This window comes from Dreissena polymorpha, chromosome 15, assembly GCF_020536995.1.
Source record: "Dreissena polymorpha isolate Duluth1 chromosome 15, UMN_Dpol_1.0, whole genome shotgun sequence".
Lineage (NCBI taxonomy): Eukaryota > Metazoa > Mollusca > Bivalvia > Myida > Dreissenidae > Dreissena > Dreissena polymorpha.
Window position 1 is genome coordinate 3453008 of NC_068369.1, and position 27003 is coordinate 3480010.

Here is a 27003-nt window from a genome sequence, read left to right on the forward strand (position 1 = left end):
GACTCCGTCCAAACCATCCCCCACGCCCCCCCTGAATCCCCCTCCATTTTTTTTTTTAATTAAAGATCATCTAATAAATGACCACCCCAGCCTCACACTATACCCCCCATCCCCCCACCCCCAAAAAATAATTGTTATGCCCCTGGTAGGGTGGCATAGAGCAGTTGAACTGTCCGTCAGTATGTAAGTCAGTCTGTCTGTCCGTCGGAAATAAGTTTAACATTGGCCATAACTTTTTCACTTTTTAAGATAGCAACTTGATATTTGGCATGCATGTGTATCTCATGGAGCTGCAAATTTTGAGTGGTGAAAGGTCAAGGTCATCCTTTAAGCTCAAATGTCAAATTTATGGTGTCTGTCCGTCTGAAAACTTTAACATTGGCCATAACTTTTTCAATATTGAAGATAGCAACTTGATATTTGGCATGCATGTATCTCATGGAGCTGAACATTTTGAGTGGTGAAAGGTGAAGGTCATCCTTCAAGATCAAATGTCAAATATACGGCGTCTGTCCGTCTGAAAACTTTAACATTGGCCATAACTTTTTTTAATATTGAAGATAGCAACTTGATATTTGGCATGCATGTGTATCTCATGAGGCTACACATTTTGAATGGTGGAAGTTCAAGGTCAAGGTCATCCTTTAAGGTCAACAAAAATTAATTCAAAGCGGCGTTCTCATGAAGCTGCACATTTTGAGTGGTGGAAGTTCAAGGTCATCCATCAAGGTCTTCCTTCAAGTTAGAAAAAAACAAATAAAAAAATTCAAAGCGGCGTTATCATGAAGCTGCACATTTTGAGTGGTGGAAGTTCAAGGTCATTCTTCAAGGTCAAGGTCATCCTTGGAGGTCAAAGGTCAAAAAAAAAAATTCAAAGCGGCGTTATCATGAAGCTGATCAATTTGAGTTGTGTAGGTTCAAGGTCAAGGTCATCTGTCAAGGTCATCCTTCAAGGTCAAACAAATTTTTAAAAAATCAAAGCGGCGTTATCATGAAGCTTTACATTTTGAGTGGTGGAAGTTCAAGGTCACGGTCATCCTTCAAGGTCAAATTATTTTTTTTTTAAATCAAAGCGGTGTTCTCATGAAGCTGCACATTTTGAGTGGTGTAGGTTCAAGGTCATCCTTCAAGGTCAAGGTCATCGTTCAAGGTCAAAGATCAAAAACATAATATTTTTAAAGCGGCCTTCTCATAAAGCTGCACATTTTGAGTGGTGGAAGGTCAAGGTCATCCTTCAAGGTCAAAGGTAAAAAAAAAATCAAAGCGGCACAATAGGGGTTATTTAGGGGGTTTTCAGCACTGTCTGCGCCTCCGGAAAATGGAGGCGCTGCCAAAGCAAACAGACCTGATCCCAGAATTTTTTTTTGTAGACTATGACTATTAGATTATTAATGTCCAGCTGATGTGCGTCATACCGGCAATCACTGCTGTGGTTGAGCAAGGATTCAGCACCATGAACCTGCTGTGCTCCCTATTATGCGGCACATTCACACAAACCAAACATTTACTCATCTGATGCTTACCTGCATTGAAGGTCTAGATCTGAATGACAAAACATTGGAGGACCTGTGTGATGCTTTCAAAAACAGAAAGGAGAGAAAAATTATGCTGTAACTTGTGTGACTAACCAGTGTTTATCTTTGTAAAAAATATCTGCTATAAGTTTTTGACTGTACAGTTCTTATCTCAGAGTGTAACTGTAACTGAAAAACAAAATTGCAGTACTTGAATAAACGTTGATCATGCCCAATATTGCATGTGTTTATATAAAGAAGACAAAATAACAAATAAAACAAATTTATTTGTTAAACCACTGACTTATTTAAGCATGATAAATTCACAATGTTTTCCCAAAATGAGCTGTTTCATCGAAGCAAAAATTCCCAAAATTGTCGATAAAAAATTCCCATTGGTCGGACTCATTTTCCTAAAATAGGCAGAAAAACCCTGGCATTGTGTTTCTGACAAACACATCTCTTTTTTTTTTCAAACTTTCGAAGAAGAGGGGGTATATTGATTTGCACATGTTGGTCGGTCCGTCCACCAGATGGTTTCCGGATGATTACTCAAGAACGCTTAGGCCTAGAATCATGAAACTTCATAGGTACATTGATCATGACTGGCAGATGACCCCTATTGATTTTTAGGTCACAAGGTCAAGGTCACAATGACTTGAAATAGTAAAATGGTTTCTGGATGATAACTCAAGAACGCTTAGGCCTAGGATCATGAAACTTCATAGGTACATTGATCATGACTGGCAGATGACCCCTATTGATTTTCAGGTCACTAGGTCAATTTTCAAGGTCACAGTGACTTGAAATAGTAAAATGGTTTCCAGATGATAACTCAAGAATGCTTAGGCCTAGGATCATGAAACTTCATAGGTACATTGATCATGACTGGCAGATGGCCCCTATTGATTTTCAGGTCACTAGGTCAAAGGTCAAGGTCACAGTGACTCGAAACAGTAAAATGGTTTCAGGATGATAACTCAAGAATGCTTACACCTAAGATCATGAAACTTCATTTGAACATTGATCATGACTGGCAAATGCCCCCTATTGATTTTCAGGTCTATAGGTCAAAGGTCACAGTGACTTGAAACAGTAAAATGGTTTCCGGGTGATAATTCAAGAATGCTTACGTCTAGGATCATGAAACTTCATAGGAACTTTGATCTTGACTGGCAGATGACCCCTATTGATATTCAGGTCACTATGTCAAAGGTCAAGGTGACTTGAAACAGTAAAATGGTTTCCGGATGATAACTCAAGAATGCTTACGTATAGGATCATGAAACTTCATAAGGACTTTGATCATGACTGGCAGATGACCCCTATTGATATTCTGGTCACTAGGTCAAAGGTCAAGGTCACAGTGACTCGAAACAGTAAAATGGTTTCCGGATGATAACTCAAGAATGATTACGCCTAGGATCATGAAACTTCATAGGTACATTGATCATGACTGGAAGATGACCCATATCAATTTTCAGGTCACTAGGTCAAAGGTCAAGGTCACAGTGACTCAAAACAGTAAAATGGTTTCGGGATGATAACTAAAGAATAATTAGGACTAGGATCATGAAACTTTATAGGTACATTGATCATGACTGGCAGATGAACCCTATTGATTTTCAGGTCACTAGGTCAAAGTCACAGTGACTAAAAACGTATTCAATCAATGGATTCCACTACAACTGACAGCCCATATAGGGGGCATGCATCTTTTACAAACAGCCCTTGTTTTCTAATTGAAATAAAGGTCAATTTTACACAAGGGGGTTAACAATACACATTTGAATTGTCTCCCTTTATCAGACTTTTTCAACTGAAAACCTGGTTTTGTGACAATTTTGTCCCTTGTTCTTTTTTAATTGTGAAAACTGTTGCAAAAACACTTCCAATGACTTTAGGTTTATTATTTGGTATGTTACTTGCCATGGTGATCCTCTATTGTGTTTGTTCAAAGCAAGCTTCAGGGTTCATAACTGGCCCAACCCTGGGGATTATTGGTTTCCTGTATGTGTATAATAGTTTTTAAAATCTCGGAAATTGTTTGGAAGAAGTTTGGTATTTGTGATTTAACATGGTATGGTGGACAATCATGCCTCTGGGGTCAAGATTGACCCTTCCCTTAGACCAACATGTTTTCCTTTATTGTGAAAACTTAAATTATTATTGTCTACTGTGAAATCTTGTTAACAATACCTGATAAGATACGTCTAGTTCCTCAGAATCTCAAGAGTTCTTGTTCCTATCGTTGATATCTCCGCTTTGACACTATCCAGGCATATTGACAATCCCCATATATTAAGTTGTAATTAACATTCTTATATAGACACCTTTTCATACAGGGACTGCACTTAGGATGGGTTCGATTAATGTCACTGTTCCAACATACAGAAAAAATGGTTTCAGTTAGATATCTCGAGAACAAATTTATTATGATGAAACTACAAGCAGTCTCATTCCATCAAAAGTTCAGATCTGAATGCATGTAAGGCAGACTGTGTCAAGGTCTATACTAAATGTCACAGGTATTTAATGTTCAAAAATGTTTTCAAAATCGAAGTTAATGTGTCTGCAGTGAAATATTTCAAATGAGAAATGCACATAGCTACTTTGCAACAATAACTTACTTAACTACACTTCTACTCTACAAACCATTCGATTTAGATATAAAACGCCAGAAACTCATAGCTCTTGTTCATTTCACCAAGGATGCTGATTGACAGCTTTGGGTAATCGATTTTACCCCAGTTAAATGACATTGAACTTGCTCGTCAACTCAAAGTAATGGATTGCAAGAGATTCAGATATATACATGTGTAGCAACTTATTACATGTTGCACTTAATTTTGTACCAGCATAACAAGCCATCAAGACTTATGGAGTTACTGTGTAAGTGTAAGTTTACAGAATATTTTATACATTCATTTTATTTATTTTTTCATTCATAAAATGCCATCAATATCTCCTCAGGACTGTTTCACAGGCATATGTAAAGTCAAGGTTGAGGACTTCTTGATGAATTTGGCTGTTGAATCCTCATCATCAATAGTGGATGGTAACAACAGTTTCAACTCGTACCTGCCCTCGACCAAGAGCGAGACATCATCCTGAAAAGACAATCAAACACTTGCATCGATATGGGCCTTGCTCTGGGAAAACAGGGTTTAATGCACGTGTCTCAAGTGACATCCCAGATTAGCATAAAACTTTCTGCTTTTATTGTATTTTGGTTAAATGAAAGTCTCTTCTTAGCAAAAATTCAATTGAGGCGGAAGTGTGGTCCCTGATTGGCCTGTGTTTACTGCACAGACTAAGCTGGGGCAACTTTTAACACACGTGCATAACGCCCAGTTTTCACAGAACAAGAACAAATTGTAATAATTAAAACATGAACAAGAGTGCCAAACTGTCACAAGATACGCCCGTTCGAAGGTTTTGGACACCATGCTCAATGCTCGAAATGCACTAAGTGACCTCGAGACCTAGTTATTGACCCGGCATGACCCACAATTGAACTTGTTCAGATATCATTTAGACGTTACATCTGACTAAATTCGGTGAAGATCAGATGAAAACTATTTTAATTAGAGAGCGGACACCATGCTAAATGCTTGAAATGCACAAAGTGACATCGTGACCTCGCTTTTTACCCGGCATGACCCATATTTGAACTTGACCTACATATCATCTAGACACAACTTCTGACCAAATTAGGTGAAGATCGGATGAAAACTACTTCAATTAGAGAGCAGACACCATGCTAAATGCTTGGAATGCACTAAATGCTTGGAATGCACTAAGTAACATCGTGACCTCGTTTTTGACCTGGCATGACCCATATTCGAACTTGGCCTAGATATCAACTAGATGCAACTACTGACCAAGTTTGGTGAAGATAAGATTTATACAATTTGAATTAGAGTCCGGACAAAGTAAAATGCACTAATTGACCCTTTGACCTAGTTTTTGACCCAGCATGACCCATATTCGGACTTGACCTAGATATCAACTAGATGCAACTACTGACCAAGTTTGGTGAAGATCGGATGAATACAATTTGAATTAGAGTCCGGACAAAGTGGCGCCGTTGAAAATGCACTAATTGAGTCAATTGACCCTATGACCTAGTTTTTGACCCGGCATGACCCATATTCGAACTTGGCCTATATATCAACTAGATGCAACTGCTGACCAAGTTTGGTGAAGATCGGATGAATACAATTTGAAATAGAGTCCGGACAAAGTGGCCCCTTTGAAAATGCACTTATTGACCCTATGACCTAGTTTTTGACCCGGCATGACCCATATTCGAACTTGGCCTAGATATCAACTAGATGCAACTGCTGACCAAGTTTGGTGAAGATCGGATGAATACAATTTGAATTAGAGTCCGGACAAAGTGATGCCTTCCGCCCGCCGCCCGCCCGCCGCCCGCCCGCCCGCCAAGGGGTTTCACATAATACGTCCCGTATTTTATACGGGCGTATAAAAAATCTATTTTACCAGGTGCATGCATACCCTTACACTATAAAATAGTAAATTACGTGTTAATGTTGAATACTGATGTTTGTTGGGAGAGGCTTACAAAATAGAAACATATAAACCTTGGCAGTGCTTAAGGTCTTGGAGCAAATGCAAATAAAAATATATGTAACTTACACTAACCTGGCATTGAATATTATAATTGTCTAAATGTTTTAGTTTTTATTTTGCAATTTAAATAACTACACTTGTATAAAGGTTGAAGAACATGACAATTTTATTTACAAATTCAGTGACCACCTCATTTTGTGACTCACTTTGAATATTTTCTGGATGTATTCACAACTGTGTCTAACAAAAAAACATCTGCATAGAATGCCATGATTGACCAGTCCCAAAATAAGCTACTTCGTTTTCTTGCTTAAAACACTAATTCTGTGGTTCAGAAATTCATTGTTTGCTAGGCCATGTGGCAGCAATAAGTGGCATGATCTGATTGATTAAACCATTAGTTTAATTAACAGATGTAGTGTGGTTAAAATTATTGTACTAATATTCACATATTGGTAAACAGCAAAATCGTATAGTTGATATATTATTCTGGTATATAGGTTTATTTCGCTAGATTTCATCAAAAGCCCAATGCTTATTGAAAAGATTTCAATTTCGTTTCCTGGGGAGAACCAGCACTTGGTTTCTTTGAGTGAGAACTGAAGAACACTCCTACAGAGAGGATCAAAACCATGACCTCCTGTTTACTAGGCAGACACCATATCCACTAAGCCACGGGTTTACAGGAAACACTAGAAATTGCTGTTCACTTGACAGGAATACACCTGCTTATTACCTTAGAGATATCCAATTCACATTCATTCACAGATGGAACCCCAGGCAGTTGTATCTTCAACACAAGACATTCATTACCGTCTATTATCTGATGAGTCAAGTCATACGCTGGTTTAGGTAATGATGGCATGATATTTGTGCTAGAAACTTCCTCGATCAATCCTTTCCTTACAGGCTTAGTGTCCAGTTTTATTCCTTTAATATCATCCACTAGAGTCCCATTCTTAGCATACATTGAAGTTACCTCATCATCTGTGTGCAGATGTCCTAGTAACGTTTCTGGACTCTCAGTTGCCAGAGGAGCAAAGTTCTTAACCATGTTGGCTATATTTTCCTCATAGTCTTTGTCTTTGGACCTAAATGCCTGCAACAAACTTTCTTGTATCATTTTCATGCTGCCTTTGTGCGTTCTGTCCAGTATCTTGTACTCTCGGTTAATCTTGATGTGGGAGTGTTGTCGCTCTATGAAGTCCATGGCAATCTGTATCAGAGTGTCTTGGTCTGATTTGTTAGTAGCGTCCCTTCCATACTCTGCAAGCACCTTTTCATTGAATGCTACCGCAGTTACTGCTGCTTTTCCTGAAATCAAAGATGAGATTCAAACCTTATAACAAACAATAACATGTTTTTGTAATAAAAAATACCCTTTCCATGCCTCATATATTTATCCATACAAATAGCAAGACATCCAAAAAGCAAGATGTCATGAGAGAGTACACTTGACCATTCTTCAACATTGATTGTATAATGTACATTGTCAGTAGCCTGATATCATTACTGTGGCGACATTTTTGATGGTGAATATCTGTAATAGTTACATAGTTGGTTATATGCCACTACTATATTTCCATCTTTTAAGTTGAAACTTTAACCAACAAGTTTATTTTACTTCAACAAGCAAGATCTGCATATAAGCTTATAACATGAATTTCAACATAAAATTTCCACCAAAACACTAAATTATGAGCAAAAACAGTTTTCCCCATTTTAAGTTACAGTGACATTCATACAGTGGTCATCTGACCAGCCTCAAATGTGATCCCAAGCTTAATCAGAAATGTGATCCCAAGCTTAATCAGAACAATACTTGAAAAAAAAGTTTAAAAGTTCTTTAGTAGAAGCATACATTTTGTTTTAAGTAACTGTGATCTTGACCCAACTGGATCTAAATGCCATCCCCAGCTAGCTCTGCATGTACTCTATCTTCAGACAAAAGTAAAGCAAAACACCTCCATCTAAACATAAGTTTTGAAATGAATTCATGTCTATTATTTAGTTTAATGCATGTGCAAGTTTCGTACCTGATCTGACTTTGCAAACTGGTACAATTCTTTATGATCATGTATCAAGCCCAGTTTTCCATGCAACAGATCATATTAAAGTGATAAAGAACAGCGCTTGGTTGAATACTTTAATTTATGTTTGTCAAATTCTTGGACATGCAAAAATGCCAACCCATCTATGTTTGTATACTGCTTTTAAAATAATGTTAAATGCTTAATTGGGCAACTCTTAAATAGAGGACATGTCAAAGACACAAACTTTATTCAACGACGATGGTGTCAACAGTTCTATTAGGGTATTGCTTTTCCTTGACAGAAGAGACAAGTCTGAGGTGTTTGTATTCAAACTATTAAATAAACTATTATTTCAGAGATGTATTTAAATTTATGATGAAAGCATTATTTAAGCCTTTATATATTGAAGACAAAATAGCACAGACTGACTAAAACGCAAGAAATTGATACTGTATGTAATAAGCATGTTTGAAGCCAAACTCATTGTATTAATTTTGTTAATTTTAGCCAAGACTTAAAAGCAACAGGAAATGTTCAATGTTTTTACCTTTGTCTTCATTTATTTGCCCAATTGCACTTCCAGCTACTTTGACTGCCTCCTCTGGACTGGCTTGCTCAGGTATTCGTTTCCATGTGCAGAAATTGATGTAAAATGTAGTCTTCTGAGGCTTCTACAAGTTTAATTGCAAATTATACACATATTACATAAACAAAATGAAAATGCATCTTAGAAAAACATTCTAGTAGAAATCATATTAAAAACTTTTAACTTTAAAAGTATTTTATGCATGTTTGTGTCTCCAAGTTGGCAAATCAAAACTGTTAAGACGCGGACAAGGACAATAGCCAACTTCTTACAGTCATTGCAAAACGTTTACCAATAAATATATGTTAAGTGATCAATGTTAAAAAGGCATAACAGGTAAATATCCAAGTAATTGGTCAAACAGAACAAAAATATCATTTCACAGTTGAAATTATGCTTTCAGTCAAATCAGTTAAGTGTCCATAAAGTGTTTCAATTGGACCAAGCTGGGAGAGATCTACAGTAATAAACACCAGTATTCAAAATGTGTACAAGCTGGCAAGCCCTATACGGGTAAATGTTGAACTGGGCTTACTCAGATTCAGTTTTCATTTAGGTCACAGGGCTTGTAACATTTTCTTACTATCAAGTTATAACATAGAACTAAGGCTTGCTTGGTCTAAATGCTAATTTTCATGAATGTTGCATACCACCATCCATGTCTTCACACACATGTGCGGCTCAGCTGGGCTCAGAAATTCCTTCCGTTCAGCCATCTGCTTGTCAATAAATTTTTTGTAAGCCCTGGGGTCATTATCGGCCATGTCATCCAGCATGGACCACACCTGCTGGGCCTGTTGCATCACGCTTTCACTATCGGCCATGTTGGTCTTTGTCTTCAATAAAAATGAGCCTTACTCTATAAGAAAATGTGATTCAATTTATGTTCATAAAGTGTCCTCCCAGACTATCCTGTGCAGTCCACACTGGCTAATCAGGGACAACAGTTCCATCTTTCCATTTTTCATTAAATGGTAGTCTCTTCTAAAGGAAAATTCAAACTGGTAGAATGTGTTGTACTTGATTTGATGGTGCAGACTGCACAGACTAATCTGGGTTGACACTTTACCCAAATTCATTAAACGTAGTTTTCCCAGAACGAGTCGCATATATTCAGACTGTGATCAAAATAATGCTTTGAACAAAGTTAACATCAAACAAAAATGCTTGTTTTTCCTTATTAAGGCTCAATGGGTCATTGTCGACCTGAAATGGCCCACATGACACCCGGGGTAACTAAAAGCTGATTCTTTCACCCTAGGGTGACTTCAAGCCGACGCTTGTCACCCCCGGGTGACATGAAGCCGATTGTAGTCACCCGGGGGTGACAAGAAGCCGACCATTCTTGTCACCCGAGATGACAAAAAATACATGATTTGGTTGTTCATATGCGAGGGAATTTGTGTAAAAATACTACAAAACGAAAGTAGAGCTAAATGTCTTAAAAAAACTCAATTAATTCTCAATTAATTAATTGTGGGAGTTCAGATGTCGAATCTATATTAGATACGGTACCTGGTTGCGATGCCGTTTGGAAAAAAAATACACTGGTGACTAGAAGACGATTCTTGTCACCTGGGGGTGACTAGAAGCTGATTCATGTAACACTGGGGTAAGATACAATACTGATGGGAACAAATAAAAAACTATTGGATCCATTGAATATCAAATGCTAAAATCTTAGTGATGGATATTAAATTTTCTTTTTTGTGACAAAGTGAAGAGTGTTTACTTCCCGCACAGCAATAATAGGATATGAGATAGATCTTTGACTGAATAAACAGCCTATCTTGCTGTAAAAAAAATGTTTAAAATAAATTATTGAATCTCCTCACTATATGTATATAGGACTAGAAAGTAACCGCTGAGGCTACTTATCCGATCAAATAAGCCTAATATAAGGCATGCAATAGCACATTCTGAATAGGGCTTACTTAGATTAATATACACACAACTATTTTAATTGGTCACTTCAAATTGTTAATTGAATAGACAAAATTACTATAAGTTTGTAGTAAGTGGCTGTGGTCAGTGTTGATTCCTATGTATAATAATTTTGTAATATTTAAGCTTTACAAAAGTCACTGATCCATAATGGATGTGTCATTTAACCAGATAAAGGTAGAATAGCGTTCACAACTCTTTTTTTTTAAAGAGATTGATGTTGTTCAAAATGGCTACATCAAACAATCTGAAATTAAATGCCTTTGACAGCATTGTTCCAAAACTATGTTCTCAATGTCTTTTAATATTCTTTTACCTGCGCTTATTTCTGATTATATTAAATATGGGATACATTTTCTTGCTCTATTGCTCTAAAGTTTGGTTGCCAATGTCAGAAGAACGACTAAGTAATGTGTTGGTACAGTATTGTATTCAATTCACAGGGATTTTTTCTATTCTTTATAAAGTACCCATAAAAGGTACTTTTCCAATAATAGAAAAACTACAAAATTCCAAATTGCGGTCTGAAAATTGCCAATGGCAAAGGGAAAGAAAATTTCGTCCATTTCTTCCAAAAGTGAATTATCTGCAGTTAACAAATAAAACGAGCACTGACACTGAACATTTTAAGCCAATTAAATGAATGTAAATCAATATTGAATTGATTTGTGCTATTGATACCAAGCTATTAAAAACACATAATTCCCAATTGGAATATTTCGCAACGCGAATTTTCCCAATTTCCCATTGATATGGTACAGGTACTTTTCACAATTGGGGAAGAAAAATCGCTGATTCAAGCTGTTGCTTTGCCTAATGGTAAGTTCTATCTATCTATCTCATAGTACTGCCAGTGCCTCACGCCTCTCACGAGTATTATGGGCAGGGTGCGCGTTGGCTGTTAGTAAAGTAAAAGAGTAAAAGCTGAGAAAGATATCTTTCAGCAAATTAAGAATTTGTACAATAATAAGGATAGTGTTGTTAGGTTGTTAGGAGATTTAAAAGTCATATAGGGTACAAGGGATAAAAATGGATAAAAACAGTGCCCATGGGTTAAGTGGCTAAGTTGGGCTACTACCTGCTTGAAGCTTTCAAGGTCTGGCAGCATTGCGACGAGGTGGGGTAACCTGTTCCACAATACTGTGGTGTGGGGGAAGAAAGAGTGCTTAAAGTAATCGTAACCTGTATGGACTTGATGAAGACTGAGGGGATGCATGTGTCTGTTTAACCTGGTTGGGACTTCCAAGATAAGATGGGAGGGATATGGCCACAAGATGGTAGAAGACTTTGTAGAAAAGGATGAGTTAGGCATCTATGCGTCTGTTCTCCAGGGTGCGCAAGTTGATTGTATTTTGCAGTTGTGTGACACTGGTGTAATGGGAGTAGTCATTTTTTACCCATCTGAAAGTTCTTTCCTTACTAGTTTTTCTCACAGGCAGCATCATAAATTTGCCCCCCCCCCCCGGGACCCTGCCCCCCCCCACCCTAGGTTACCCCAGGGGTTCCAGATTGTTAAATGTACATTATTGTGTATGGTTTGACTGTTCAACAACGAATATTGACAAAAAAACATAGTTTGAAAAAATAACCCTGGTATTGGTATTATATATACACAAGGTATGAAACGCACTATATGCCTATTGCTGAAAGATTGTGGAACACTGGATGTGACAAAACACACATGTTCCCATGCAGTTGCCGACAAAATGCAACAGGATTCGTTTAAGACAGTAAAAGAAACGAGATTACACTTCTAACCGATCTCATGCTCGTCTAATAACTTAAATATTCAATTTAATTCAACTTTCTCGCTACATGTTCGTGTTTTGCTGTCATATTTTGTCGATTGAATGCGCGCTTCTAAAACGCCATATCATTGGCCAATACAATGAGAACAACCAACCAGATTATGCGTTATAAAATTAAAATGGTGTACATGTGTAGATGAAACACCGAGTGACAAATAGCGAGAAAGTCAAATTTAATTGAATATTAAAGTTATTAGCCGAGCAGGAGATCGGTTAGGTGTGTAATCACGTTGCTTGTACTGTCTTTTAACGAATCCAGTTGCATTTTGTTGGCAACTGCATGTGTTTTCCGTGAAAAAGGTCACGTCCAGTGTTCCACAATCTCTTAGCAATAGGCATATAATTATATAGTATCCTACCGTAACCCAAATTCGACGACACCTAAATTCGACGATGTTCTATTTTTATCGGTTTAAATTTAAATGGATGATTATTGTCTTGGAATCATTTCAAAGAATTACAGCCGAGTTAAAAATAATTATTTTAAGCTAAATAAGTTTTTTTATTATTCGCTAAATATTGCTTTATGTATCCGTTATATCGTCGAATTTGGGTCACACCGGGATACGTTTCATACCTTGTGTATATATAATACATATACCTGTAGGATACCTGTAGGATGATTTTGGGCTCTGTGGTAAGGACTCAAGTCCTTTTTAAACCCCTCTTCTTATCGACGTCTTATGGTACTGTATCCGTATGTGTTCTCACAACTAATAAAAATAGCCCTTATTCAGTAAAAAATAGTTCCTTAAGTATGTTAAAGAATGAATGTCCTTTTGACAAACAACAGTTGTGATCACTAAAACTTATACACTATGTCCCCATTCCAATGTAGATCAATCCTGCTCTTGAATTCTAATACATTCTTGGCATCAACTACACATTGAGGCAAGTCATTCCACATGTTAATCACTCTTCTGGAAAATTGATTTTGACAAAAAGATGTTCTGGACTTTGGTTTCTCAAGCTTTAGGTTATGTCCTCTAGTTGATGATGTATAATTGAAAAAGTTCTCAAAAACGCAATCATCTATATTTTTGACTATTTTAAATGTTTGAATGGCATCCCCACGAATTCTGCGATTAGCAAGTGATGGTAATTTTAGTTCTTTAAGTCGTTCCTCATAGGATGAATTCCTCAAATTCGGTACAAGTTTTGTGGCTCTTTTTTGAACTTTTTCTATGCTAATAATGTCCTTTTTTAAATATGGGTACCATATAACATTTGCAAACTCAACATGCGGACGCACCAAGGCAGTATATAATTTCAAAAATAAGTATTTGTCCATGAACTCAAAAGATCTCTTTATTAAGGCTAGGATACTGTTTGCTTTATTTATCTTTGTAGATATATGCTTACTAAATTTTAGATCTCTTTCGAAGAGCACTCCCAGATCACATTCCTCAGTTGCAGCCTGCAGAGGCTTATTATTCATAGTATATTGTTGATTGGGGTTATTGTTTCCGTAATGTATAACTTTGCATTTGTCAACGTTGAAGGCAAGTTCCCATTTTTGTGCCCATTCGCTGAGAGAGTCAAGATCCTCCTGCAGCCTGCCTGAGTCCGTCACAGGTGCATAATAACTTGGTGTCGTCAGCAAATATTTTAGAAATACAGCTCACAGAGTCGGTGATATCGTTAACATATATTATAAAAAGTACTGGACCAAGCACACTTCCCTGAGGAACTCCACTCTCTACACTTATCCAGCTAGATGTACTTCCCTTTATTGACACACACTGTCTTCTCTGACTCAGAAAGTTCTCAATCCAGATATACGAGGGTTATTTTTTCATACTGAGTATTTTTGTCAATATTCGATGTTGAAAAGTCAAACCATGCACAATAGGTGTACATTTAACAATCTGGAACCCCAGGGGTAAGCTCGGGGGGGGGGGGTGTAGGGTTCCCGGGGGGGGGGGGGGGGGGCAAATTTATGATACTGCTGCCTGTGTTTTTTCTTGAATACTTGAGTATATACATACAGTTAGTTCCCAGTGACGCGAAGAGTAGCGTAGCTGGCCATTGCATTATAACAAAAATACTTTTCTTACCGATAAGTAAATCAGATATCTTCAGAAAAACACAAGAGCAAACACGAAAATTCATGTGAAGCGTCCTTGGTATGCGAAATACGTCATTAAGTTATGGGTACATAGACCGGTTTTTATCTTTGGCTATTTTTGATAACAGTTTAGTATTAAACTGTGCCATTCATGAAACCCGACCTAAAACGGAAGCGATAGTGTCATAGCAACGCTTGTGTACATCCGATATTCCTAGTGTCATTAAAACGACAGACACCATCTAAAATCTAGTTTATTTATTTTTTATTTATTTGAGAGCACGAAAAAACAGCAATAATGTCTGATGTTGGATCGGAAGAAATGGACGAAGAGCAGGGACCATATTTAGGCGTAAGTATTTTAAGATGTAGTTTTGTTGCAAATTGCTGCACAAAAATCAACCACGGTTGAACATGTATCGCATGCAATTTTTAAACCGATAGCGCTAGTCATACTTGTAAAGCATAATGTGAAAACTTATTATAAAAATATTATGAGCGAACGACGTCACTTTAAGGGGTTTACTTTGTTATTGTTGTTTTATTTCATTTATTGGTTATTGGGCTAGATTGAACTTTACCGGTACGCAGTTGTTTACCACTATCGACAAAGCGGGGGTTCTGGGGCAGTAGCCCACGATACTAAGGAAATATATATGATTAAGTGTTGCATACAGGTAAAGTTCAATCGTCCCATCTAATGTGTGATTTGAACTACATTTTTATGCAGGCAATATTCAGTATATGGATTAAAATTCTATTCATTGAATTTTTACTAATGAGCAAATTTTGATGGATCCTCCAATTACAGTGAATCGAGTGATAAGGAAACAAGTAAAACAATATCTGAATTAATGCAAACAATGCCGCAATAAAAGATTTACCTTTGAAGATTTAATAAATTCCCAATATATCCATGACAAAATTGTTAATTTACAGCCCGTTTAAACATGCAAAGGCGATAGTTCCATACACACACGCAAATTACATCCATTATAAATGTGCGTTGTTTACAGTCAGTCAACCAGTTTAGAATCACCTGGCAAAAATCATTAATTCTTTTGACCACAATAATTTCTTTCGGGATTATTAGTGTCAATGTGAGAAGATGTAAAATACTTTTGGGTAAAATTTATTTTGTATGATAACAGGTTAGGTCAGACGGCATATGCAGTTTTTTGTCAAAAATAGCCAATTAAAGTTCACCCTTTGGAAATTATTAAAAATCATTCAACTTACAGAATAAGTATTTCCAAACATTGTCATGGCATTTGTTTTCAATCAGCAAAAAGTGTATTTGAAAATAATAAAGCCTTCTTTATAAATATGCACATTTTAAAACATAACTTTATTCAATAAGTTCTGGTTATCTTTTTGCTTCATTTATTCCCCCATGTAAGCATAATACAAAAGCTTTCTTAATGCTAAAACTTTTTAAATTTATTCCTTTACCTTATGTTCACCTTAGAAACTTATCATTTTGTTTTTATTTGGGCATTATGGAAAATTAAATACAAATTAATCGGAACTGCTTATTATCCGGAACTGGTTGACAAACTGTACCTGAAATTGAGTTGTCATTCCGAAAATGGTAATACTCGATTGCAATAGGCATTAAACAAAACTTCGAAAATTCAATTCACTGAACACATTTATACAAACTGAAACAGTAATTTAACTTTTTTATAAATACTATTTACAACTTATGAAGTTTCTGTTTTATCAGTCAATCTTTTTTTTGAGCAATAATGACATGTGAAAGTGATCAAGAATTGCAAAAAAACAAACGTTCGCAATGTGTTAAAAAAAAATGTTGGCATATAATAATACTTTTAAAAGATTTGGTAAAATAAGCATTCAATCCCAATTTTCTTTAAAATAAATCAAATACATGAAAGTGTTGGGTTTGCCCGGTTTGCACTAGCACTGTTGTCTGCAATTTATGTTCAAATTTAATGAGTACGGAAAAAATGAATGTAATAGAGCTACATTTCGATTATTTCATATGAAGTAAGATTTTGAAATGCAATTATACTTCTTTTTTCCTCATTTTAGTAGTGTCTGTATTTATTTTCAAGCGCAGTAATGTTCATGAAACAAAATACTCGGAGCGTGTGACTTCATCACAAGAGCCACGTTCTTAATGTAAACAAACTGATGAAAATTAGGCTACGCTCCATTTAAAGGAATTGTACAATATCACAAGTTATGTCTCTCATTAAACATTTTTATTGCACCATTGTCAGTGTTCTTTTTCACCTTTTGGGGACAAGATGGCGTTACCATTTTTAGCAAGGAAATTGTCAGATTATAGCCCAAAATTGGCAACAAAAAAGCACTGATCATTTAAGTATGTTGTACACATTTTATATTAAAGTAAATTGATATAACCTGTGACTTCATAATTATAGTAAATAAGTTTAATACTAGTTCTGCATAATTATTTATTCAGGAATATGAGGGCCCACGCAATGATAAAGATGAGCGACATGGTCAGGGCAAAGCTACACTACCAAATGGTGACACATATGAAGGAATGTATGAAAATGGGAAACGTCATGGTAGAGGTGTATACAGGTAATTTGGTAAACATAAATGAAATCAAGTATTATCCATGAAGTATTGCTCAGTATTTTGGGTTGTGTTTTAAGCATGTTGCTTCATTTATAGCATTAATTATTTGTAAAATATATTCGTTATAATGTATTCATTAATTATCTTCAACAATTTTTTGTATTTTTAAATATTTTCCTAAATGTATTTATTTCAGGTTCAAAAATGGTTCACGATACAATGGAGAATACATAAAAAATAAGAAACATGGTGATGGCACATTTATATACCCAGATGGCTCAAGATATGAAGGTAAGTAAACTTTGTTAATAACAATTCTTTCAAAATAACATCAGGAAAAATTAATATTTGAGATACCTAGATGATTGCTATAAAATTTGCTTATTGCTTTCATATTTCATAAACAAATGATTTCACAAAGCCAACAAACATCTTGTTTTGGAATTTTGTGATTGTTTCTAGAATGCTTGTAAAATAAATCTCGACATTACTCGTATTTGAGGCTTGAAGTTTATTGGAAAAAGAAATGTTTAAATAATTTTACTTCAGGTCGGTGGGTGGACGACCAGAGATGTGGTTTTGGAAAATACTTTTACATAAACGGTGACACATACGAGGGAGAATGGTTAAATCATGTCCGTCATGGTCAAGGCACATACACTTACGCTGCCACTGGTACAAAATACGTTGGAACTTGGAACAATGGCAAACGGGAAGGCCATGGTGAACTGGTTCATGCCAACCACAAATATGTTGGAGTGTTCAAAGAAGACAGAGTAAGTTTTAGTGACCAAGTTATCGTGTATAAGTGACTTTGTCACATACTAACAAAGTATGCTATTTTTTTCTTTATTTGTACAAGGTAAATTATGTTTTTGTTATATTGGATACATACATTTTTAATCTGCACATGATTATGTTTCAGCCACTGGGTAAAGGCAAATATGTGTTTGATATTGGATGTGAACAGCATGGGGAATACCTTGGCATTGAAACGGTAATGAATTTCACTGTATATGTCAAATAACTCTAAAAGAAGTTTCACTGAAATATAATAAAATGGAATCATTTTGAGAAAAGTGTTGTTTTTTTAAGGGAAAGTACGTTAAAAAACTTTCTTAGCTGAATTAAATATACAAATAAATACATTAAGATTTAATTACTATGACAAGTTCAGTGTCTTTATTTTACTGTCACTATTTCAATGTGATACATGGCAATTTAGTAGGTCGTTAATAGATAGATCAAACAGAACCTAATTAAAAATTGCTTTCTTAAAAGTGAGTTATATCAGAAGTAAAAAAAGCATAGAAAAATAGATGAAGCTCTAATTAATAGCTTATATAGTGCGCTTCTTGTGAAAAATGTGCATAATTCACTTTTTTTTAATAAAGGCTATTGAACATATTCTTTTACAAGATTTATTAATCATATATCAATTCTAAACAGAAAATATTGCCCTGCATAAGCATTTGCTAGCAAATCCATGGAAAGACCTATGCATTTAACATAAAAATCCTTAAACTCCATAGTCAGGATCAAAATCCTTTGTTTCATCCCCATGACCCTTAGTTGTTTAACAAGTGGTCATGATGAACCAATTAAACCCTTATTTTTCTGTGATAACCTGCTTTTCTCCAGGAAAAGGACGAGAAAGGTGAAGAAGACGAGGGTCAGGTGAACATCACGTCCAAGTGGCAGGCAGGAGTCACCACTGGTATCCACCTGGCATCTGAGGAAGACGACCTTGAAGACATCCCTGCTGACAGCTCCACTAATGCCACTGTTGAACCTGTCTCTGAGGAACAAGGTGCGAGTTGAGGAGAATTAAAAAAAAAATCAGTGTGCACATCAGGGCTCACTCTGCGATTCTCCAGATCAGAGCTAAAAGAGCAGAATATTTATTAAGAAAAGTTTCGGTACAACTTTTTTATGCATTCCATAAATAGCTTTAAATAGAAAGATTTGAATGTTTTACAAAGATTTTAAGCCAGGTTGAGCCCTGTACATGTTTTTAACTTGATATTTGCTTTAGTTATCCTTTGACAGTGTTTTCCAAAGACTGTCATATCTATAATAGAACCAGTAAAACTTTATGAGGTTCCTGGAAAATTAACCAGAACATTGGTCACGGATAACCAGTGATCAAGTTACTTTAGTCTGTTTACAAAAAAAATGTGACTTGAAGTGAAGTCTTATTTATAAATATAGTATAGTAATATTACAACTTTCATGTGGGGTAAAGATTATTTCCACACCCCTGTTTTAGTAAACACATTCCATCACGATAATTTAGCATTATAAACATTTACAACCCATGTGAAACACTGGAAGTTATTACAGGTTATAAGGTCCTGTCACCTATGAATTTTACAAGACCAAATCAGATATAGTAATGATAAGACATTTTGTTTTGTTTTACAATTATTCATATTAGTTTATTAGTTTAAAATTTACAAACAGAACATTTAATGCTTAATATTTTCATCAATTTAAATAAATTATAATAAAATTATAATGCAAATAATTTGAAATAATAATAGAAGGTGCTAGTATAAAGCTTCATCTTTCTGTTTTCCCTATTGTAAAGTTTATGCAAATATATTAAACCAGACAGAAGGTCCAATAATCTTGGAAGTGTCATCAGATTTCAATCTTTTGATTTGTTCCGAGGCCCAGTGCTTTTCTCATGGGTTGCATTTGTCTTAATTTTATCCATTAAAATTGGTTTCTTAAAACTATTGTCATAAACTGATTCATTAAAAATACTACTACTTACTATCTGTATTTTCTAAGTGATCTCTTCTAATGACATTGGTTTAGTGTATGTTTCTGTCTTGTTTTGTTTTGGTTAATCCCATTGATTAATATTGTTTAACCTTTTTTATGTCAATCTTAACAGAGGAATAATCTACTCACCTGCATCTAGTTCAGGTAACCAACGGAACACCCTAACACTTTGTTATGTGGTCATGTTTAATTATCATTTATTTCTGTGTTTATGTTTTATTTGCCTGCACATCCTGAATATCACAGGCTGGTATTATGCAGTTAGAATATTATTTTGCTGCATTTCTTTACTCAATTGTGAAAAAATGATAATTTTCCTACGTCATCAAAGAAATTTCTGTCTTTTTGTAATTTGTGTATTTTGTTTTTAAAAGTCTGCAAATTGGTGTATCTGCAGTCTGTGTATGTTTTTTTTCCATAATCACAACATAATAGTATATATATAAAAACAATCATTTATCTTATGCAAAATGCCAGCCAACATTTTGTATTTAATTTTATTTCAGTTGTTATATTGAACAAATTCATACATGTTTTAACAAATCCCTTACAGTTTCAAATAAATTGTGATTGTAAGCTAAAATTATCACCAAATTAAAGATACCAACATTAGGTCCATGTACTAAACATCAATTCATTATAAATGAACTATATAAACAAAAAGAGGTTGATCAATCAGCTATAGGTCCATAATATTTATGCATGTGTATTCACTCAAATTATAAACAAGAAAAACAAAATTGACTTATAAAAGTCCCTTGAACATTCTTTTAGATCATGTGGAAATTAATGAAGGATTAGGAATAATAGCATACGGTACTAGTAAAAAAATTCCTTTTTAATTAAGCATGTTGCTAAGTAGCGGTAACCGCGTTATAATCCCAAATATCCCAGTATACTATGTATTGCAGGTACTATGAAATCATTTTGTGCACACATTTCCACATAACAAAATAATTTTGTGTGTGGGAGGAGTGGTGAAACACTTGTCTTTAAAATTTGCTAAAACCACCTTGTGTTTCATTGCACAAAATGATTCTTATTCAAAACAGTTTCCTCATTTCAGTTATTTGCCTCTACTATTCAACACATCACACATAAAATTAATAATAACATATATATTATCAGTTATCATTTGTTACTATTTGTTATCAGAAGTGCATGCTTATGATTTTTTTAGAAAACTGTGCATGTACTGATATAATTTGCGTTCAAGATACATTCTTACACGTGTCTTCCTATGAAAAAATAATTAAAATGACTTTGGCAGATCTTATATTGTATAGGCAAATATTTGCACTGTTCATTTTACACAATACTAATATGTCTTTAAATAATGCAATGTGTGTATACCTAAAGATCATATGAATTGATCTACATGTATTCTGATGTTTAAAATGTTAATTGCAACATTTTATGTGTGGCAATCAAAGGCTGGTATTCCTTTATCTAAGAAGAAAATTGAAAAGTCATTGGTTTTTATCAAATGTAATGCACTTTATCTTCCCTCCATAAGCATATACATGTATCGAATGAAAGCCCATTTATTAATGGTAATACTTTGCAATAAGCATGTTCCAGTTTGTAACAAATGAATTTTTAAGAAAATCAAACATTTTATGACAAAATTGATATAATTTAAGCATTCAAGCATTTAGTTACTACACTACGTCTAGCGCGATTTCTGCCATCCACCTCACTCCCACTGTGGACAATTTTTCGTGAGCGTGGAAAATCTCCGCGAACGGAAGGTGTTTCCATCATGATAAATCGCTTAGACAGTGGCTGAACACCGCGGGCGGTATCGGGAAATAGCCCTCACGGTGGACCACCATGATCGCATTTCACTGCGAACGACTGAGGCCACGGTGGTCCACCGCGATCATGGTGGTCCACCTTGAGATCAATTCCCCGATAACGCCGAGACTGACACCGCAATTCGCCACGGCGAAATCATCGTGTTCAACGGTGTATCGTGGTGAGATAGTAATTGTCCACTCTGGGCTGAATCACAGTATGCGATGTGGATGGCAGAAATCGCGCAAGACGTAGTGTATGAATAAAAACGTTGATTACTAGTAACTACTGGGTAATTACAGTTTCATGTTTTGCTAACTTTTATGGTAAACCTAGGAATTTGAGTGTAATTCCAACATTTTTATTTTGTTGTTTTTTAAAGCTATTAGATGTTCAGCAGATGATTTTCAAACATAAAGTACCTCTCTTGCCAAAGTAAATAAACATTGTCATATTTCCTCTGTACATATTCCAGCTTCCAAAACTCCAGAGATCAAGGTGGATGCCATGGAGGACAAGGCACCTACCCCACCCCCTGAGGAGGACGGCAACCAAGAACAGGCACCCGCTGAAGACACACCTGCCGAGCCAGAGCCTGCAGAGGATGATGGTGGCAACCAAGAGCCCCAGGAGGAGGAGGAGTAGACTTTGTTACTATCAATCATCTCTGGATTAAGCCTCCTGTCATGTATTCATCTCATGCTTTTGGTCCTTTTTGGCTTAGTCTTGGCACGTGTGTGTCTTATCTGTGATAATGCTATTGAATATGAGTGTTTAGAGAAGAAAGTGTTGAGTACATAAAATATACACATTTATATGACTATGAATCAATGTATTTCAAAGCTGAAAAAAAGTAATTTATGCAAAAAAGTTGTTCTCACACAAAATTATCATTTTCACTTTATAATGAACTCTTTGGAGTTTTGGAAGTATATTGTTTTGATTATTATTGTATAGTTTCATTTATGCATTAACTGACTATTAAATGAATAGTTGAACTGATGATGGTGTTCTTAATACATTATTCTATGTAAATTTAATATATCTGTTAACGTAGATACAAAGTCAAATTTAGGATCATCTGAACAATATGAACAATGCTATTTTTTATATATATCATATACTGCATTCCTACTAAGGAAAAGGGCAATAATTAAAAAGAATCTACAGACAATATTTAATATAGGAGTGCAAAGATCTATTAATACACTGTTTATTAGCAGAAGTTGGATTAGTTGAATATTTGTCAGTTTTTGCAAATATCTATCAATAAACATGTTTATTTATAGATCTTTGGTACTATGCATAATCAAATAAACTCCTTTTTTGTAACACAAACTTTCTTTATATCGATCCTGCTTCATTAAGTTCTAAATAAATACAAATAAAGAGATTTAATAATGAAAAAATGCGGACAATCTGATAAATGTCCGCTTTGATGTTTAATCATTGGCTTGAATATAATGTTCGCATAACTTATGCCAACATACAAACACGATACTAATGATGTGCCAGGCTTGCAAGCCTAGCTGGTTAAGAGTAAACCGTTCCAGCCACATTAGTTGTACGGCGATTGGTCATGATATCCTATCTTCGTCCATTTTCGCCTTCTGACTCGAGTAGTGTAGTTGGCAGCTACTGACACAAGTATGTGCTCTAATAACAGTTTACTGGTCAACCTGCTTACCCAGGAAAAGTGTCTGCGATGATATGAATGAAATACTGTTGGAAACGGTGAAAACCTCAACTTTATTAACAAAACTTACAAATGTTTTAAAGTAAATTCTGCATTTTTGGAATTAAGAATTAATGTCGCATCCCCGATATAATGGTAAACAAGTAACACATGGTCCATACAATCTCCGAAAAGCACCGAATAGCACCGAAAAGCACTCAATTTCTCTATATATACATGAAAGTAAGCTGTAAGGGCCGTTTTTGATGGATTGAAAGGATGTATATATGCATTAAGTCAAAAATGACTTCGTTAAATATTGGTTTAAGTTTAAATATAAAGCACAAAAGTATTTTACGCCACCGAAAAGCATTCCCGCGTCAGTACAGAATCACCGAAAAAACTCAATTTCTCTATATATTTACATGAAGGTAAGCTATAAGGGCCGATTTTAATGAATTTAAAGATGTATATATGTATTTAGTCAAAAATGACTTCGTAAAATCGATTTAACTTCAAATTTAAAGCACAATAGTATTTTACGCCACCGAAAAGCACATCCGCGTCAGCATAGAATCACCGAAAAGCACTCAATTTCTTTCTATATATACATGAAAGTAAGCTAAGAGGTCCGTTTTTAATGGATTTAAAAGATTTATATATGTATTTAGTCAATAATGACTTCGTTAAATATAGAGTAAAGTTAAAATATTAAGCACAATAGTATTTTGGGCCACCGAAAAGCACTCCCGCGTCAGGACCGAATCACCGAAAAGCACTCAATTTCTCTCTATATATACATGCAAGTAAGTTATAAGGGCCGTTTTTAATGGAGTGAAAAGATGTATATATGTATATAGTCAAAAATAACTTCATTAAATATTGATTTAAGTTTAAATAAAGAGCACAATAGTATTTTTGGCCACCGAAAAGCAAACCCGCGTCAGCACCGAATCTCCGAAAAGCACTCAATTTCTCTATATACACATGAAAGTAAGGTATAAGGGCCGTTTTTGATGGATTGAAAAGATGGATATAGGTATTTAGTCAATAATGACTTCGTTAAATTTTGAGTTAAGTTTAAAAATAAAGCACAATAGTAGTTTAGGCCACCGAAAAGCACTCCCGCGCCAGCACAGAAACACAAAAAAGCATGCACTCAATGGATGTATAACCTATTTGTTATTCGCGGTCGAGTCCAATTGTCTGTCGTCGACGTGACGCGCGTAATACGGTGTGAAAACTACCGTTTAAAGGGGCCTTTTCACGATTGGGTAACTTGACAAAATTGAAAACAAGTTGTTTCAGATGCGCAAATTTTCGTTTTAGTTGTGATATTTGTGAGGGAACAGTAATACTGAACATTTACCATGCTCTAGAATAGCCATTATATGCATCTTTTGACGATTTAAAAACCTGATGATTATAACGCGTTGTAACGCGAAACGAATTAATAATTTGGAGAGTTCTGTTGTTGTCGACAATTTTTGTGAATCTACGAAGATTGCTTTTATAAAGTATAAAATACATCTGCCATTGTATCAGGAAGGATGACCGAGTGGTATAAGTCGCAGATATTTTACTCCAGAACTCCAGGGGTCAGTGGTTCGAGCCCTTCTGAGGTTTACCTTTATTCTTTTTTAAATTTAATTCTTGATTTTTTACTGTAGCTTTTAAGATCCAAAAACTTCTATTTACTCGTCCGCCATGTTTCTGTAAAATAGCAATAATTTAGTTCTATATCAAAGTGTCCCAAGAAATGCAGAGAGTTAATATAAATCACCAACATAATCACTACTATCACTCCCATCATGATGATCATCATCCTCGTTATCATCAGTAAAGTTGGCATCATCATTAACAACAGCAACACCACCAGCAGCAGCATAAACTGTGCGTACTGGCAATCTGTGTAAAATAACATGACCTGAGAGAGAAACAAGAAACGATATTTTGTTCAACTTTATAATGAAAGGGTAACCTTTATGTTGGATAATTTAGAATTTGCATTATTAACACTTGTACATGCATATGTGTGCCAGCTATCTATTTATTACGGAATCCGGATGGTGCCATCTATAATCTCGCACTTCTTTCATCAAGGGTGACAATAGACACACGAAGCGATACTTGATATTTTTATTGACAGTCGCGGCGACGCACGATATTTTTCTTGACAGTCGCGGCGACGCACGATATTTTTCTTGACAGTCGCGGCGACGCACGATATATTTAACATGATATATCAACCTTGTTTAGGTAGCCCAAAAGGCGATATATCGTGTAAAAAATATCGTGCGTCGCCGCGACTGTAAAAAAAACTATCGTGCGTCGCCGCGACTGGCAAGACAAATATCGTGCGTCGTCGCGACTGGCAATAAAAATATCGTGCGACGCCGCGACTGTCAATAAAAATATCGTGCGTCGCCGCGACTGTCAAGAAAAATATCAAGTATCGCTTCGTGTGTCTAGTGTCAAAGTATGAGGACGAAGTAATGACATTTTAACTTCAATCACATATTGAAAATCCCAATAAATGATAAATAGTAATCGCTATAATCATACAAATGATTGATTCATGCAGTGTATGCAATAATTGATACAGAAGTAGAAGCACACGTGTGAAGTATTAAATGCATACCGGTATATCTGATGTAAGAAAGAATCCCTAAAACAATACGTTGTACTGATCGAAAGTGCACATTCTTAATCTAACATTTGATGTATACATGCATATAGTTCTTGTTATTTGTTTAAACGCTAGCACAACAAAGATTTCAAAAGTAGTTCATGACAATTTGACGAGATGTTCGGTGATCAGTGACGCATCTCATCCTTATTTCAATATAAACAATGCATAACAGCATGCCCGTGATATCTGCATTCAAATCTGAATATTAATTGGAGTACTGTTTGAAGACCATCATAATGACAAAAAAAAGGAAAATAATTTACATGTCTAGCACCGCTCGTATGCCAAGTATTCATTTCGCCATGGCAATCACATCGCAACATCCCGGGATGATACAACTGGTTTATACACTGTGTTATAAGTAGATTTGCATTTTGACCGTTTGTGTATTTTCGAATGTTTGCAAGCGCGATTCTCTTGTTACTTAAAGGGGCCTTTTCACGTTTGGGTAAATTGACAAAATTGAAAAAAGTTGTTTCAGATTCGCAAATTTTCGTTTTAGTAGTGATATTTGTGAGGAAACAGTAATACTGAACATTAGCCATGCTCTAAAATAGCCATAATATGCTTCTTTTGACGATTTAAAAACCTGACAATTATATAAAGCGTTGCATTGCGAAACGAATTAATAATTTGGAGAGTTCTGTTGTTGTCGACATATTTTGTGAAACTACGAGGATTGCTTATATAAAGTATAAAATACATCTGCCATTGTATACGGAAGGATGACCGAGTGGTCTAAGTCGGAGATATTTTACTCCAGAACTCCAGGGGTCAGTGGTTCGAGCCCTTTTAATTTTATTCTTGATTTTTTACTGTAGCTTTAAGATCGAAGGTTTACATTCCTAAATGTAAAGCATTTAATGACAAACTTCAAAACATGCCAAAATCTGTGAACAGGCCCCTTTAAATCAGCAGATCTCCCG

The 27003-nt window shown here is 35.4% G+C and overlaps 2 protein-coding genes and 1 long non-coding RNA gene across 6 annotated transcripts; 2 read left to right on the top strand and 1 right to left on the bottom strand.

The window, feature by feature from the left end:
• Positions 1-116: 116 nt before the first annotated feature.
• LOC127860052 (uncharacterized) lies at positions 117-1745 on the top strand. The gene is made up of 2 exons (XR_008039582.1): positions 117-313; positions 468-1745. It is a non-coding gene; the product is annotated as an uncharacterized LOC127860052 (long non-coding RNA).
• A 2185-nt stretch (positions 1746-3930) lies between these two features.
• Positions 3931-14656, bottom strand: LOC127860039 (PIH1 domain-containing protein 2-like). Of its 3 annotated transcripts, none has more exons than XM_052397790.1 (5): positions 14539-14656; positions 9380-9565; positions 8691-8814; positions 6847-7424; positions 3931-4624 (listed from the first exon to the last, which is right to left on the bottom strand). In XM_052397790.1, exons 2-5 carry the CDS (start codon positions 9551-9553, stop codon positions 4484-4486), a joined length of 1017 nt encoding a protein of 338 aa, XP_052253750.1. In that variant the 5' UTR covers positions 9554-9565; positions 14539-14656; the 3' UTR covers positions 3931-4483. The 3 variants fall into 3 exon arrangements, with proteins under 3 accessions (XP_052253750.1, XP_052253752.1, XP_052253753.1); XM_052397792.1 differs by having other exon boundaries at positions 14470-14622; XM_052397793.1 differs by lacking the exon at positions 14539-14656 and adding an exon at positions 14466-14492.
• A 69-nt stretch (positions 14657-14725) lies between these two features.
• Positions 14726-22712, top strand: LOC127860040 (radial spoke head 1 homolog). Of its 2 annotated transcripts, XM_052397795.1 has the most exons (8): positions 14726-14901; positions 17002-17126; positions 17320-17414; positions 17673-17899; positions 18049-18120; positions 18765-18933; positions 20026-20057; positions 22186-22334. In XM_052397795.1, the coding sequence occupies exons 1-7, from the start codon at positions 14848-14850 to the stop codon at positions 20031-20033; spliced, it is 750 nt and encodes a 249-aa protein (XP_052253755.1). In that variant the 5' UTR covers positions 14726-14847; the 3' UTR covers positions 20034-20057; positions 22186-22334. The 2 variants fall into 2 exon arrangements, with proteins under 2 accessions (XP_052253755.1, XP_052253754.1); XM_052397794.1 differs by lacking the exon at positions 20026-20057 and having other exon boundaries at positions 14727-14901; positions 22186-22712.
• Positions 22713-27003: the final 4291 nt, after the last annotated feature.

Bases quoted from the DNA above. Each gene is read 5' to 3' on its own strand.
- LOC127860039 (XM_052397790.1), bottom strand. From the start codon at position 9,553: ATGGCCGATAGTGAAAGCGTGATGCAACAGGCCCAGCAGGTGTGGTCC. The intron at 8,815-9,379 runs GTATGCAACATT...TTAAACTTGTAG, and splicing joins GTGTGAAGACATGGATGGTG to AAGCCTCAGAAGACTACATT. The intron at 4,625-6,846 runs GTAATAAGCAGG...TTGTCTTTTCAG, and splicing joins GTGAATTGGATATCTCTAAG to GATGATGTCTCGCTCTTGGT.
- LOC127860040 (XM_052397794.1), top strand. From the start codon at position 14,848: ATGTCTGATGTTGGATCGGAAGAAATGGACGAAGAGCAGGGACCATAT. The intron at 14,902-17,001 runs GTAAGTATTTTA...TTATTTATTCAG, and splicing joins AGCAGGGACCATATTTAGGC to GAATATGAGGGCCCACGCAA. The intron at 17,415-17,672 runs GTAAGTAAACTT...ATTTTACTTCAG, and splicing joins AGATGGCTCAAGATATGAAG to GTCGGTGGGTGGACGACCAG.